At 44.4% G+C, this 13,417-nt stretch overlaps 2 protein-coding genes across 2 annotated transcripts in view; both read left to right on the forward strand.

The window, feature by feature from the left end:
• MED14 (mediator complex subunit 14) overlaps window positions 1–3,230 on the forward strand; it is an 87,745-nt gene extending 84,515 nt beyond the window's left edge. Inside the window, exon 31 of the mRNA XM_008055938.2 lies at window positions 1,172–3,230. Within this exon, the coding sequence (XP_008054129.2) occupies window positions 1,172–1,245 (74 nt within the window). The 3' untranslated portion in view covers window positions 1,246–3,230. The remainder of the gene's footprint in view (window positions 1–1,171) is intronic.
• A 2,061-nt stretch (window positions 3,231–5,291) lies between these two features.
• Window positions 5,292–13,417, forward strand: part of CUNHXorf38 (chromosome unknown CXorf38 homolog) — a 36,599-nt gene continuing 28,473 nt past the window's right edge. Inside the window, exons 1-3 of the mRNA XM_008055903.2 lie at window positions 5,292–5,611; window positions 5,758–5,892; window positions 12,060–12,179. Of these exons, the coding sequence (XP_008054094.1) occupies window positions 5,396–5,611; window positions 5,758–5,892; window positions 12,060–12,179 (471 nt within the window). The 5' untranslated portion in view covers window positions 5,292–5,395. The remainder of the gene's footprint in view (window positions 5,612–5,757; window positions 5,893–12,059; window positions 12,180–13,417) is intronic.

The following is a 13,417-nucleotide window of genomic DNA, read 5'->3' on the forward strand; positions in this document are numbered from 1 at the left end:
AAATTGTTGAGGTATTTTGAAGGTGTCTTCCCTTTTTTTTTTCTCCCTTGGGCTGGGCAAACCTTTGGATTTCCTTTTTTTCTCCTGTACCTTAATTTTCTAGGGGTTGGGGAGAAGGTTGGCAGTAACTTGCACAGGATCACTACACATCCTGCCCCTTGTGGGAAGGCCATGATTTGCATGACATCTTCAGTTCTCCTACTTTCAGCCACTGTAGCGTTAGTTCATGCTCTAGTAGAAGGGATCCAGCTTTTGGTTTATAATATTTACATATTTGTAATATTTAAAAGAAGTGAGGGGCAGAGTATTTCGTTTCTTTGAGCTAAGGGGACATTGAGAGGATGAATCGTCAGCACCCTCCCTACCAACAAATCTTGTTTTGGAATTGTTGGTGCATCATACTTCAGCTTCCCTCCCTCCTCCCACACCAATCGCTGCCCTTCTCCCCGCGCCGTGAAGTGCTTTTAAGAAAAATTTATTTTTTAATTTAATCTTGATGTTGAACTCCAGAAGTTGACCATTTCATTGACATTTGGGAGAAAACTGATAGAAGTCATAGACCTGCACTGTCCAGTATGGTTGCCACTAATTACATGTGGCTATTTAAATGGAAATTAATTAAAATTAAATAAAATTTTCAATTCAGCTTTTCAGTCACACTAGTTGCATTACAAGTGCCCAGTAACCAGAATGCACATATACAGCATTTCTATCATCACAGAAAGTTCTATTGGACAGTGCTATCATAGACATCTTTATCTGGCTTTTCATGCAACATTAATGCTAAAGTTGTAACTAATGCATAAATATAAACTAGATCTTTTCATTAGATCCAAAATGCATAAGCAGTCAGTAGCCTTAAAGCCCAACTTCAAAGGCTTATCCAATACTACAATGTTTCTAAATAGAAACTCGAGGCATATCTTCTTAAATTCAGACCTGAGACTTGCCCAAAATATCTTCCTGAGAAAACAAAACCCAAACCAAAGTATAATCTGATACTTACCAGCACAGCATAATCCCCTATAATCTGGGCAGTTAAAATTGTCTTTTATTTTGATCTTTAAACCTCTTACTAATTTTAGATTTAATTACCCCTTCCCCCACCGGTGTGTTAACATCATCTTTTCCTGTATTGCGAATAGCTAATGACCATTTTTCTCTGTTGCAGGTGAATGCACAATATTTGCAGCTGTTCGTGATTTAATGGCTAATCTTACACTGCCCCCTGGTGGGCGTCCATAAACACTATTGTTTTTAAACCAGGAAGGCTGACAAATGAGACAAAAACAACAAAAAAAAAAAACTGAATTCAGCCTTCAGTTTAAAAAGAAAAAGGACTTTTTTTTTGACTTTAAGAGCTAACTATTCTAAACTGGCAAAGCTTCAGGGTGCACTTCTTTCATCAAAAAGACCATCAATCTTTTGTATAGTGAACTTGTATAGTGTGTTTAAATGGGACACATTTCAAACTAGGTAATACATCAGTGTCCACTTGCCAGTAATAGATTTAATATTCTGTTTTATACTATAAAGTTATAAAAATGCCAAACTTGTTTATTTAATTGTTTTCTTATGTTTTGGGTGTAATAGTCTTTTTTTTGGCTTTTGTTTTGTTTTTTAAGGCAGGTCTGTCATTTTTGAATACTGTAAAACTGTGATAAACTTTATATTGAAGCTGTATTTTAATATGACCGCTTTGAATCCTTACATGAAAATGTTCTGGGAGTTGTTATAAACACATCCCAAAGAAGCAATATTTAATAAAACTAGGTTAAAAAAACCAGTGACACTCACTTGTGTGTGTATAAGCTCTATAGACTTCTTAGGGTCTTACTTTCATCTTTGAGCCAGTAATTAATTTCTAATAATACACGTCTGAAATTTGACCAGAAACATCTTCTTGATTTCAAGGTTAATTTATTTTCTTCAGACATCCTTAACTTGACTCTTTCAGTGTAGGATCCAGGCAAAAAAGAAAGAACCTAGTCTTTGAGAAGAGACAATAAGTGGTTCATATTAATCACAGATCCCAGATAATGCAATCATTCTCATCTTTTGAGGATGTGGGAACTTTTCTTTTAGGCAGATTTCATTTACAGGATGCTTCTGCATACAGCATTAATTAGGAAACAAAGCACTTTAATGCTCTAACCTTGCATGAAGTTTTTGTGAGGTCTCTTTATCTTCCTTAACTTCTCCTTGCCTTCCCCACCAAAACTGGAGTTGTTCTAAACAGTCTCAGTTTAATTCATTGTCAACAAAATGATAGAATATTTTACTTGGAAGAAACCTAGTTCAGTCCCTTCACTTTGAAGAATCCAAGATGCAGGGCCTGTTCAGGGTCAAATGAAGTGTTTGGTACTGACACATCTTAGCAGGGTTTCTTTTTGCAGCACTGTGCTGTCGCAGTCAGGACTTTTTTAAGCTTCAAAGAATATGATCTGATGCAAAGGTCTTCTAATGACTTACTGTTGTTTGGGAAGATGTTTAAAATGATGATACCATGCCGAGTTATGATACTCATTCTCCATTAAACTAGATGCTTTGTCTGATTCCACTATCAGCTACCAAATTCTAGTTTCAAACATCTCACTGCAACTATATCGTATCTGTTCTCTTGCTTGATTCTCCACTTGTTTCCAGAGTTGAGGCCTTCTTTGCTTTTCTTCTTTTGTCTTATTTCTGCCTTCATCTGCTTCTCACCCAACTCTGCCACTATTCGGGAGCAGGTGACTCAAGTTTCACCCTTCCTTTGACTTACCTTTTTGTTCTTCTGTTTTCAGTTCTTACAGTGGTCATCACATCAGTTTGGCAAGCTAAGATGTCTTTATCAAGGATCAGCCCTTTTCTATTTGGAGCTGAATCCTTTCTTTCATGTAGAAATCTACATGTATATACAAGAAATGTATTTTTCTCTGCAGGATTATATTGTTTCAAATAATTTTATTAATAGAGTTAACTTTTTAGGTGTTTCCCTTTTAAGTGTGGTTTTGAAATGTTAATTGCATTTTTACACATGATGCATTCAATGGACTTTTTTTTCCTAATTATGACTCATCTCTGAATGCACTGTGCAAATCAAACGTAAGATAGGATTCAGTGAACAATTTGCTTATTACGAGTAAACCCATGAATTTGAATTTTGATATGCTTGGTACTTGGAATTGGTATATACCTTATTAAAGCTTGAAAACATTTAGCATTTGAATTGCAAGTTTCATCACAAACCATGTCTTTTGCCTCTTTTGTTACCCAGGTTCAATCAAAAGGACTGGATGCCCATAGTGATTTTCCCTAATAGGTGTTTTGGGACTTAACCTTAAAGTGTCTTCAGTGTGCTTTTAGTATTTACAGTAATAAATAAAATGTATACAAGTTTCAGAGAACTACCAACTCTCTAGTTAATTTTGGTGAAGATGTTTTTGATAATAGTCTGGCTTAGTATTAGTTTAACCTCGAAAGAAGAAATTGATCCTGACTTGCCATCTGCTGAGATGCCATTTCATAATGTACTTTCAGAATTAAGAGAAGTGAAAGCATCAACAGAATATATTATTAGTAACAGGAGTTGACTTTTTTTTTTTTTTTTTGGATTCACCTCACTCTGCTGCCCAGGCTGGAGTGCAGTGGCATGATCACGATGATCATGGTTCATGGCAGCCTTGACCTCCTGGGCTCAGGTGATCCTTCTACCTCAGCATCCCGAGTAGCTGGGACTACAGGTGCACGCCACCATGCCCAGCTAGTTTTTTTATTTTTTTGTAGAGACCAGGTTTTGCTGTGTTGCCCTGGCTGGTCGTGTACTCCTGGGCTCAAGCATTCCTCCTGCCTCGGCCTCCCAAAGTGCTGGGATTATAGGCATGAGCCATCACGTCCAGCCATCCAAGTATTCTTGATTTAAAAAAAAAATCAATATACAGAAAATTGTAAGAGAACGTACATTCAAGGAACAGAAAGAAAGAAAGATTATATATATTTCATTGTTTCTTGTAGTTTTTTTGTTGTTGTTGTTTGGTTTGGGCATGGACAGTATTCTAAGGGTATGATTAGAATTTACTTACGATGGATTTAGTATTGAGGTTATGAAGGCAAAGTTAACAGAGGCCAGTCAGCACTGCTGCATATCTCCAGGAACACCATGATATGCGCACAATTTTCTGTAAATGCCTCTACTTCCAAGTGGCTAGTGGTTTGTTGTTAAAATACCTTGCTGAAGAATATGACTGATATATTTAGATCAATATAAAGTAATAGCTAATATTTACTGAGAGCTTACTATGTGCCAAGCACTGTTCTAAGTATTTCATTGTGTGTTTAACCTTAACCCTATGACGTAGGTATTAATAGACTCCTTTTACAGATGAGTGGATGGAGGCCCAGAGAAATGAAGTAATTTGCTTGAGATCAAATTAAGACTGCTTTGGATTAAACTCCTAAGAAGGGACAGTTTGAGCCCAGAGCTAGCGCTCCTAAATATGGCCTTTTTGCTGTGAACCACACAGTCAGAAGGCTTCGTTGTTTACACTCTTCCCTCAGAGCCTTTTGACTATACACAATTTTGACATTTTTCCCAAGTTCAAGAAACTCACTAAAAGCAACTAAAACTGACATGATCTCTTGTCACTTGGAGCTAACAATCCAATACCTTCTGACCTCTGTGGCACCTATTTGGAACTTAAGTCACACTGCCTTGTGTAAGGCACTATCAATAACCAAGAGACCTAAATAATATCTAACCTTTGCTGAATGGACGCTCTTTCCGGGCTCGGGATTGTGCGGTCTTCCATAATCCAGGTGATATGTTGCCCTGTTTGCCCCTTCCAATGGCGGAGGATTTTGAGCTTTGGGTTAACTTGGCACACCGCAGGCGCATAGTAGGTGGGCGGTACCGGCAGCCAGCAGTCATATTTCACTAATGCCTTGATCCCCTACAGCTGGTCTGCGGACTTAGGAACCATTTTACAAACTTTCTAGAATTATATAACAAAGAATTTGAACAATTCGAGCAATGTGCTTTGAGCACCTTCCACATCGCTACAATAAAGTTAGAAGAGGCGCCCGTACACTAGGAAAGGAAGTCAAATCGAGGGCTGGCAGGGTCTCTGTTTGGGGGACAAAGAGGGTCTAGGGGTTTCCGGTATAGGATACCTGAGCAAGCACCAAAGGTCTTAGCAGTCAGCTAAGTGCGGTTGGGCGGACGTGCTTCGGAAACCAAGACACCCCGCCCCGGGATCAGTGCGCAGCGCAGCTTTCTCCGCCAGCCCCGCCCCTGGGCGGGACCGCGCCTGCGCGGACGCTGTTGCCTCGGGCACCTCCCACGATCTGCGCCTGCGTACTCCTACCCGCCACGCCCCACGCTTTGCGCCCCGTGGCCTCCAGGGCGCGAGCGGGCATGGTGCTGTCCGAGCTGGCTGTGCGCCTCAACAGCGCCGAGTACAAGAACTGGGTGAAGGCAGGCCACTGTCTGCTGCTGCTGCGCAGCTGCCTGCAAGGCTTCATCGGCCGCGAGGTGTTCTCCTTCCACCGCGGCCTGCTCGCGGCAGCGCCCAGCCTGGGTCCCCGCGCCGCCTGCTGCGGCGGCTCACGGTGCAGCCCGCGCGCCCGCCAGGTGAGCACCTGGCTCGGAACCTTGGCCACCGTCCCCACCCTACTCCTGTCCCCGTCCCGGAGCGCAGTGTCCCGTTTCCTCCGCGGGGCGGGGCCAACCGCGACGCCCCTCCCTCCCGGGCCCCTCCTCACCGCCGCCTCCTGTAGTTTCAGCCTCAGTGTCAGGTGTGCGCTGAATGGAAACGGGAGATTTTAAGACATCACATCAACAGAAATGGAGATGTGCACTGGGGAAACTGCCGGCCGGGCCGCTGGCCCGTCGACGCCTGGGAGGTGGCCAAGGTAAGCACCTGCGGCCGTGACGGAAGGAGGAGGCGGCGGGTCCACCAGCGCCGGGGCACGTGTCTATTCTTGTGGAAGCCAGGGCCTCGTAAACAGAGATGCCAAAAAAGCCGGGCGCGGTGGCTCACGCCTGTAATCCCACCACTTTGGGAGGTCGAGGCGGGAGGATCGCTTAGGCCCAGAAGTTCGAGACCAGTCTGGGCAACACAGCAAGACCTCCTTTCTACAGAAAATGGGTGTGTGCCTGTAGTTCCAGCTACTGGGGAGGCTGAGGCAGGAAGACCGCTTGAGCCCAGGAGTTTGAGGTTGTGGTGAACTGTGATCGTGCCTCTGCACTCCAGCCTGAACAACAGAGTGAGACTCGCTTAGTCAAGAGTCTGATATCTGGGCGGTTCAGAGCTGTTACAGTGGACCCAACTCATCTTAGTGAAGTAGAAGCTTTATTCTACTTCTCTGCGCCCTGAAGGCATTTGAGTTTGCCGACCCTGCTTGGAAAGTTATAGAAAGATTTCTACAAGTGATGCTGGGGCAAGATGTAGAGCGAGCATACTGAGCACAGATATAGAGGGAGAGTCCTGGAAGGCGTGTTTAGGGTACCATGAGGATGATGGAGCCCAAGGGAAGTTAGGACTACAGTAGACAGGACCTTAAGCGCCCAGCTAAGGAATAAAACTTTGGGGAGGTGAGAATAGGGTAAGCAGCCAGATCTGCTTTAGATCTTGGCAACGTGACTCACTAGCTGGGCCAGTGGGGAGATTCTTTTGACTTTTTGATGTTTGTCAGAAGCCCAGTGGCAGGTGGAGAGGGGCAGTCAGAAGTGGCTTCCTAATGAGGATTAACTTTCAGAGTCAGTCTATGTGCTAGTTAGCAACTGGCACAGGTGGGCACCTGGGAAGGAGCAGTGCCTGGGAAGCAGATGATCTGAGTCTTGGCTCAGCTGCCTGGTGTGACATTGGGCCGGTCTGTTCCCTAACCTCAAAAATGAAGAAGTTGGAATGTATCAGTGATCTCAGACTCTTGGCTATTAAAAAACCAGTAAACTCACCACATCTGTACCCTCTTCCCCATTTTTTTCATTGCTACCATAGAGTTGCCAACTTCTACTTTTACCTAAAAAAGAGAAGAAACTGAAAGAAACGAAATTCTGCCCTTTACTATGACTATCCCTCATCTTTTGGTCTCTGTTGCTACTTTCACACCATCAGAATCCTCTTGAAGCCCATGCTGCTTGCCTGTGCCACTCTTTCCTCCTCTTGATTGCTGTCGCCTGCAGACCATGTAGTCCACACTCATCCTCTGTTCTACTCTGCCTCAGCCTCCCACTTGCATGTGCACACCTGGGCCCTGTCAACACAGGACATCTAACATCCTGCTAGACTTGGACACACTTTTTCAAACAACCATGGTGCCGCCCCTTGGCCCTGTACTGCTGCCACCTCTTTGAGACTTCTGCTTCCTCAATACTCAGCAGCCTCTGTCCTCCTGCCTTTCTTTGTCACCTCAGCCAGCTCAGATTCCACAGTCTATCATTATAGTCAGTTCCTCGCCGTTATCTCAACTTTTTTTCTCTGAACTTGCCTGGCCCAGCTCCAGCCCTGATGACACGCATCATCATCTACTTCTCCTTCAGGAGAAGAATCTCACAAGGGAGTTGATTGGTTTCACTTTCATTCTTGATCACGAGCCTCAGTGGTCCTGCCACGTCTAACTTTTTTGTTTTTTGTAGAGTCAGTCTTGCTATATTGCCTAGGCTTCTGAATATTTTTGATCCATGATTGGTTGAGTCCCAAGAGTCGGAACCCATGGATGAAGGGGGCTGGCTGCATTCCTCATCTTTTTGCCAAGCCTACCAGACTACCTTTGTGTACACCATCTTTTTCCTTCTGCTGCAAAGGAAGAACGATGTCTCTCTTCTTATTGCCCTGTACCTCCACTTGTGTATTGGATCTTATCCCTTTTCTCCTGCCCAAGTACTCGAAGTATTCAGGTGTCCACTCTTCCTCTTTCCCAAATTATTCCCATCACCATAAAAACACTTTAATATTGCCTTGGTTTATTTACAAATTTTAAAAGAAAGGATTAAACAGAGTTATCATATATACCCCATAGAAATGAAAACATACATCCACACAGAAACATGTACACAAATGTTTATAGCAGCATTATTCACAATAGCCAAAAGGTGCAACCAACCCAAATGTCCATCAACCAGATGGATGTATTAAAAAAAAGCAATATATTTATATAATGGAATATTATTTTGCTATAAAAAGGAATGAAGTATTGATATATGCTACAAAATGGAAGAATCTTGAAAACATGCTAAGTGAAAGAAGCAAGTTGCATATTGTTTGATTCCACTTACATGAAATGTCCAGAATAGGCAGATCTATAGTGGCAGAAGTAGACTAGTGGTTGCCAAGGGCTAGGGGAATGGGGAGTGATAGCTAATGGGTATGGAGTTTCTTTTGGGGATGATGAAAATGTTCTAAAATTGACTGTGGTGATGGTTACACAACTCTGTGAGTAGACTAAAAACCACCGAAGTGTACGCTGTAGATGGGTGAACTATATCTTAATAAATACGTTTTTTAAAAACTCTTGAGCCCAGAAGGTCAAGACCAGCCTGGTCAACATAGTGAGACCTCATCTCTACAAAAAATTATAAAATTTAAAAAAGAAAAAATATGCTGGGCACAGTGGCTCACGCCTGTAATCCCAGCACTTTGAGAGGCGGAGGCGAGAGGATTGCCTGAGCCCACGGGTTTGAGACCAGCCTGGGCAACATAGTGAGACCTCGTCTCTACAATAAATGAAAAAAATTAGCTGGGTGTGGTGGCACATGCCTGTAGTTCCAGCTACTCTGAAGGCTGAGGTGGAAGGACTGCTGGAGCCCAGCAGGTCGAGGCTGCGGTGGCCATGAGTGTGCCACTGCACTCCAGTCTGGGTGACGGAGTGAGACTCTGACTCAAAAAAATAAAAAGAAAAAAGAGAAAACACACACACACACACACACACACACACACACACTTGAATAGATACATAGAAAATAAGATTTTATTTTATTTTATTTTATTTTTTTGGAGTTGGAGTCTCACTCTGTCGCCCAGACTGGAGTGCAGTGGCACGCTCCTGGCCACCTCAGCCTCGACCTGCTGGGCTCCGGCGATCCTTCCGCCTCAGCCTTCCAAGAAGCTGGAACTACAGACGCACACTACCACGCCCGGCTAATTTTTTTGATTTATTGTAGAGATGAGGTCTCGCCAAGTTGCCCAGGCGGCTCTCGAACCCGTGGGTTCAGGCAGTCCACTCACCTCAGCCTCCCAAAGTGCTGGGATTACAGGCTGAGCCACCGAGCCCGGCTAGAAAATAAGATTTTAAAAGAAAGGAAAAATTCTCCTGATTCATTCCCTCCTGCTGTCTCCCATTTCTCCGCCTCCTGTAAGCGTACCCAGCAAAGCTTCTCAAAAAAGCCGGCTTGATGCCTGTTCTCTTTTCCTCAGCTCCCACTTAGTTTTCAACCCACTTCACCCTGGCTTCAGCCCTGCCACTTCACTGCACCTGTGGCTTTCAGTTTCTGGCCTCTTGCTTTCCTCTTGGGGGCATTCAGCACTACTGGCTGCTCTCCTTGAAACCCTCCTGGCTTTCTTTCCATCTCCCTGGCTCCTCCTGCTCAGCCTCCTTAATGTCAGTTGGCCTGACTCAGGGCTGGGCCCTTTTTGGTCCCCTCTTCTCTGATGATACTGCCCAAGCCCGTGGAGCTAATTGCTACCTTTGTGTTCATGCCTCCCACATTGGTGGCTCTATCCCTGCCCTCTTCTGAGCACCAGGTGCACATATATAAACTACTGCTTACCTGACCCTGCACCTAATGGGGCCTTTTTTTAAATTCTAAAGTAGGACTTCTTTCTTATCTCTACCCCTCACCCTCTGCCCATTCCCCACCGCCAACTTTCTAGAATCTTTCTTGTTTCATCTCTTTCCCTCTCACCACCCTCCTTGTTTGTACCTGCAAAATAGTTTTGGAGACCTCCTCTCCATCTCCACATCACAACTCTCACTCTCCCTGCCTGGCTTCCTCTGCTGCTCTGGGTGCCTCTGGTTGGTTTTTCACATAGCAGGCTGTGCAGTCTTCAAATGGGAGCTAGAACATTTCATTCCCTTGCCTGAGAATAAACTCCACACTCCTTTCCAAGCCAGTAAGGCCCGGCATGATCTGGCCCCTGTGTATTTCTCCAGCTTTATCTCCTCCTACTCAATGGAGAGACAGTGGAAGATAGAGAGGGGCAATGACATACGTTTCTCACTGCAGTGCATTTACCTTGTGGAACAGTATGGTATGCAATACAGTTTTAAGACACTGCTTTCACTTCAAGGAGGCAAGAGATCCTCCCTGTTGGCTTCTAGTTCTGGAGAAAGAGAGTAATTGTACCACTTTAACATGAAAGAGACTGATTTATATTAGTGAAAAAAATGCCAGGTGGGACCTACCTTATAATGGAAAAGACAAACTATGCCTGATTTGGAAGCAACTAAGAATTCTCTAACTTTGCCTTTTCTTCTCAGCAGCAACTGAATTAAGCAGTTTCTTTTCTTTGGTTTTATTGCATTCGTTTGCCTGTGGTAAGTTAGTTAGCTTCTTTGCTAACCTTTGTAGTACCCATAATAGACGACTTTCAGAGGGTTGGTATGTCGGTGACTGTTAAGTCAGACAAAAATAGTGATGGTACTGACTGCTGCACCTTTTAATAGGGGCCATTTAGCATCTGCAAAATCCTGAGTTATGTGAAGCTCAGGTGCATGATTCCACCACCATCAGAAACATAGCCCTAACTCTCCTAGGTGTGCATCAGCATTGACACCAGCCTTCTAGAATACTGTGGCGAGCAGTCCTGTAGGAGGCATTGTCGTTGCTTGCCTACTGAAATGTGTTTGCTTTCAGTGGAACAGGTCTCTTTTATCTCGAGTTCTTATTGTGAGTAATTTTTTGTATGTCCCCTGTTCTAGTCCCTTGACAGGGATGAACCCTTGAGATTCTTAGCCTGGCAAAGTTGTCATATTCAGATGTAAGTTGGGAAATAGTTCAGGAAAGAAATATGCCCAAACCTTGCTATCACACCATTTTTGGGGTCCATGCCATCAAATCCTACTAAAGGCAATATCCTGCTAGAACGAGACCCTTCTGGTATGTCGAGTATCTCAAATCCTGGGATTCCATCTGTAACTCCTATGTGGGTCCTACTCACCTTGCACCATTGACATAATAACCGCCAGCATTTATGGCCTGGTTATTAGCATGTGCCTTCACTTATTTAATTTTCACAACATCCTGCAAGGTAGATGAGGACAGTTATTCCCCGTTTACTGATGAGGAATCTGAAGATAAGTAACTTGGCTGAGGTCCCACAGCTGGCAAGTGGCAGAGCTGTCATTTGAACCCAGTTCTGTTGCACTTCAAAGCCCAGACTCTTAATAATTCCGTACTGAACTTCCTTAAGTCATTTAGAAAGTGTCGACTGTGGAGTAACTATAGTTTTAAAATCTTCTTTAACGACTGAACCAGGCTGGGCTCGGTGGCTCAGTCTGTAATCCCAGCACTTTGGGAGGCCAAGGCGAGTGGATTGCCTGAGCCCGCGGGTTTGAGACTCACCCGGGCAACTTGGCAAGACCTCATCTCTACAATAAATCAAAAATTAGCCAGGCGTGGTAGCGCACGCCTGCAGTTCCAGCTACTCAGAAGGCTGAGGCGGAAGGATCGCCAGAGCCCAGCAGGTCGAGGCTGCGGTGACCAGGAGCGTGCCACTGCACTCCAGTCTGGGCGATGGAGTGAGACTCCAACTCAAAGACAAAAAACAAAAAAAAAACTTAACCACTGAAATTTCAGTAAGGAAGGGAAAAAAGGTGCCTTTTACCCATGCTTTTTGCTTATAGGCTCAGGACAGAAAGCCAGTTATGTCAGGTGTATCTAATAGCAGAGGGATAGTGCAGCCCTTCGGTTATTGCCCGTGACTGAGTCTTAGCTGTGATACTGTTTCCCCACTTGCATCATAGACTCACAAGACTCTAACCTGAAACCTCAGTGTGTAAGAGCATTTCAGTCATCATTTGGGAAATAGGCAGGCAGTTGGAGGAGACTCAGGTGCCCCTTGTGCTTCCCCCTACCACAGGCCTTCATGCCACGAGGACTGACAGACAAACGAGGACCCGAGGAATGTGATGCCGTTGCTCTCTTAAGTCTCATCAACTCCTGCGATCACTTCGTGGTTGATAGAAGAAAAGTCACAGAGGTAAGAGCTGTGGGATTTGAAACCAAACATGAGCCGAGTTCGGTGGCTCAGCCTGTAATCCCGCGCTTTGGGAGGCTGAAGTGAGTGGATTGCCTGAGCCCACGGGTTCGAGACCCGCGCGGGCAACTTGGCGAGACCTCATCTCTACAATAAATCAAAAATTAGCCGGGTGTGGTAGCGCGCGCCTGCAGTTCCAGCTACTTGGAAGGCTGAGGCGGAAGGATCGCCAGAGCCCAGCAGGTGGAGGCTGCGGTGGCCGGGAGCGTGCCACTGCCCTCCAGCCTGGGCGACAGAGTGAGACTCCAACTCAAAAAAAAAAAAAAAAACAAACATGGAGTCAGTCGAGTTGATATTGTGAGGACCAGCCATGAGACACATGCAGGCATGCAGGCTTAGCACGCTGTAGCTCCCTGGAACAGTGGTGTACAAAGAAAGTTAGTCTTGGGTTCAGTGTCGGCATCGCTAAGCAGGCTTGCGGGGCTCCTATCGTGTGTACCTTCTGTGATGTCCAAGAACCTCCGTACAAATACAACCAAGAAACTAATCCTTGAGTTCTCCCAAATTAAAGTTTCCTGATAATTTGTTGTACTGTTTGCTGGTAAAGTAGGTGAAACTAAAATTTCTCTTTCCTGTTCTGCCATGAACAGAACCAAAGTCATTTTCCTAATTCAAAAACAATGCAGAACAGTACATCATTTGTATGCCAACATTTCAGTCCTGCCCTTCTAAATCTCATTGGCTAAACAGTTACAAGACCAAATTACATAGAACTAAAGAACACGTGTACATTAATGGTTAACAGAATAGATCACTGTGCTTATGAAATTTCCTCTGGGAAGTTTAGATTTTCTCTAGTTCACCAGAGAACAATTCTTTTTTTTTTTAAATTTTTTAAAAATTTTAAACTTGTGGGATACAGTTAAGGGTTAGGTATACAAATATTCACTGTGTAGGTACCCTTATTGATGAGGTGTGCCCCCCCCAGACAGATATTGACTACCATTAATCCCACCTCCCTCAGAGAACAATTCTTACCCATTTATTACTCAGAGAATCATTGAAAAGAGTAGATAGCTAGCCGGGCTCAGTGACTCAGCCTGTAATCCCGCGCCTTTGGGAGGCTGAGGTGAGTGGATTGCCTGAGCCTGTGGGTTCGAGACCCGCCTGGGCAGCGAGACCTCATCTCTACAATAAAATCAAAAAATCAGCTGGGCGTGGTAGCGCATGCCTGTAATTCC

The sequence above is a fragment of the Carlito syrichta genome, unplaced genomic scaffold (genome assembly GCF_000164805.1).
Source record: "Carlito syrichta isolate Samal-C Ts95f unplaced genomic scaffold, Tarsius_syrichta-2.0.1 Scaffold82655, whole genome shotgun sequence".
NCBI lineage: Eukaryota > Metazoa > Chordata > Mammalia > Primates > Tarsiidae > Carlito > Carlito syrichta.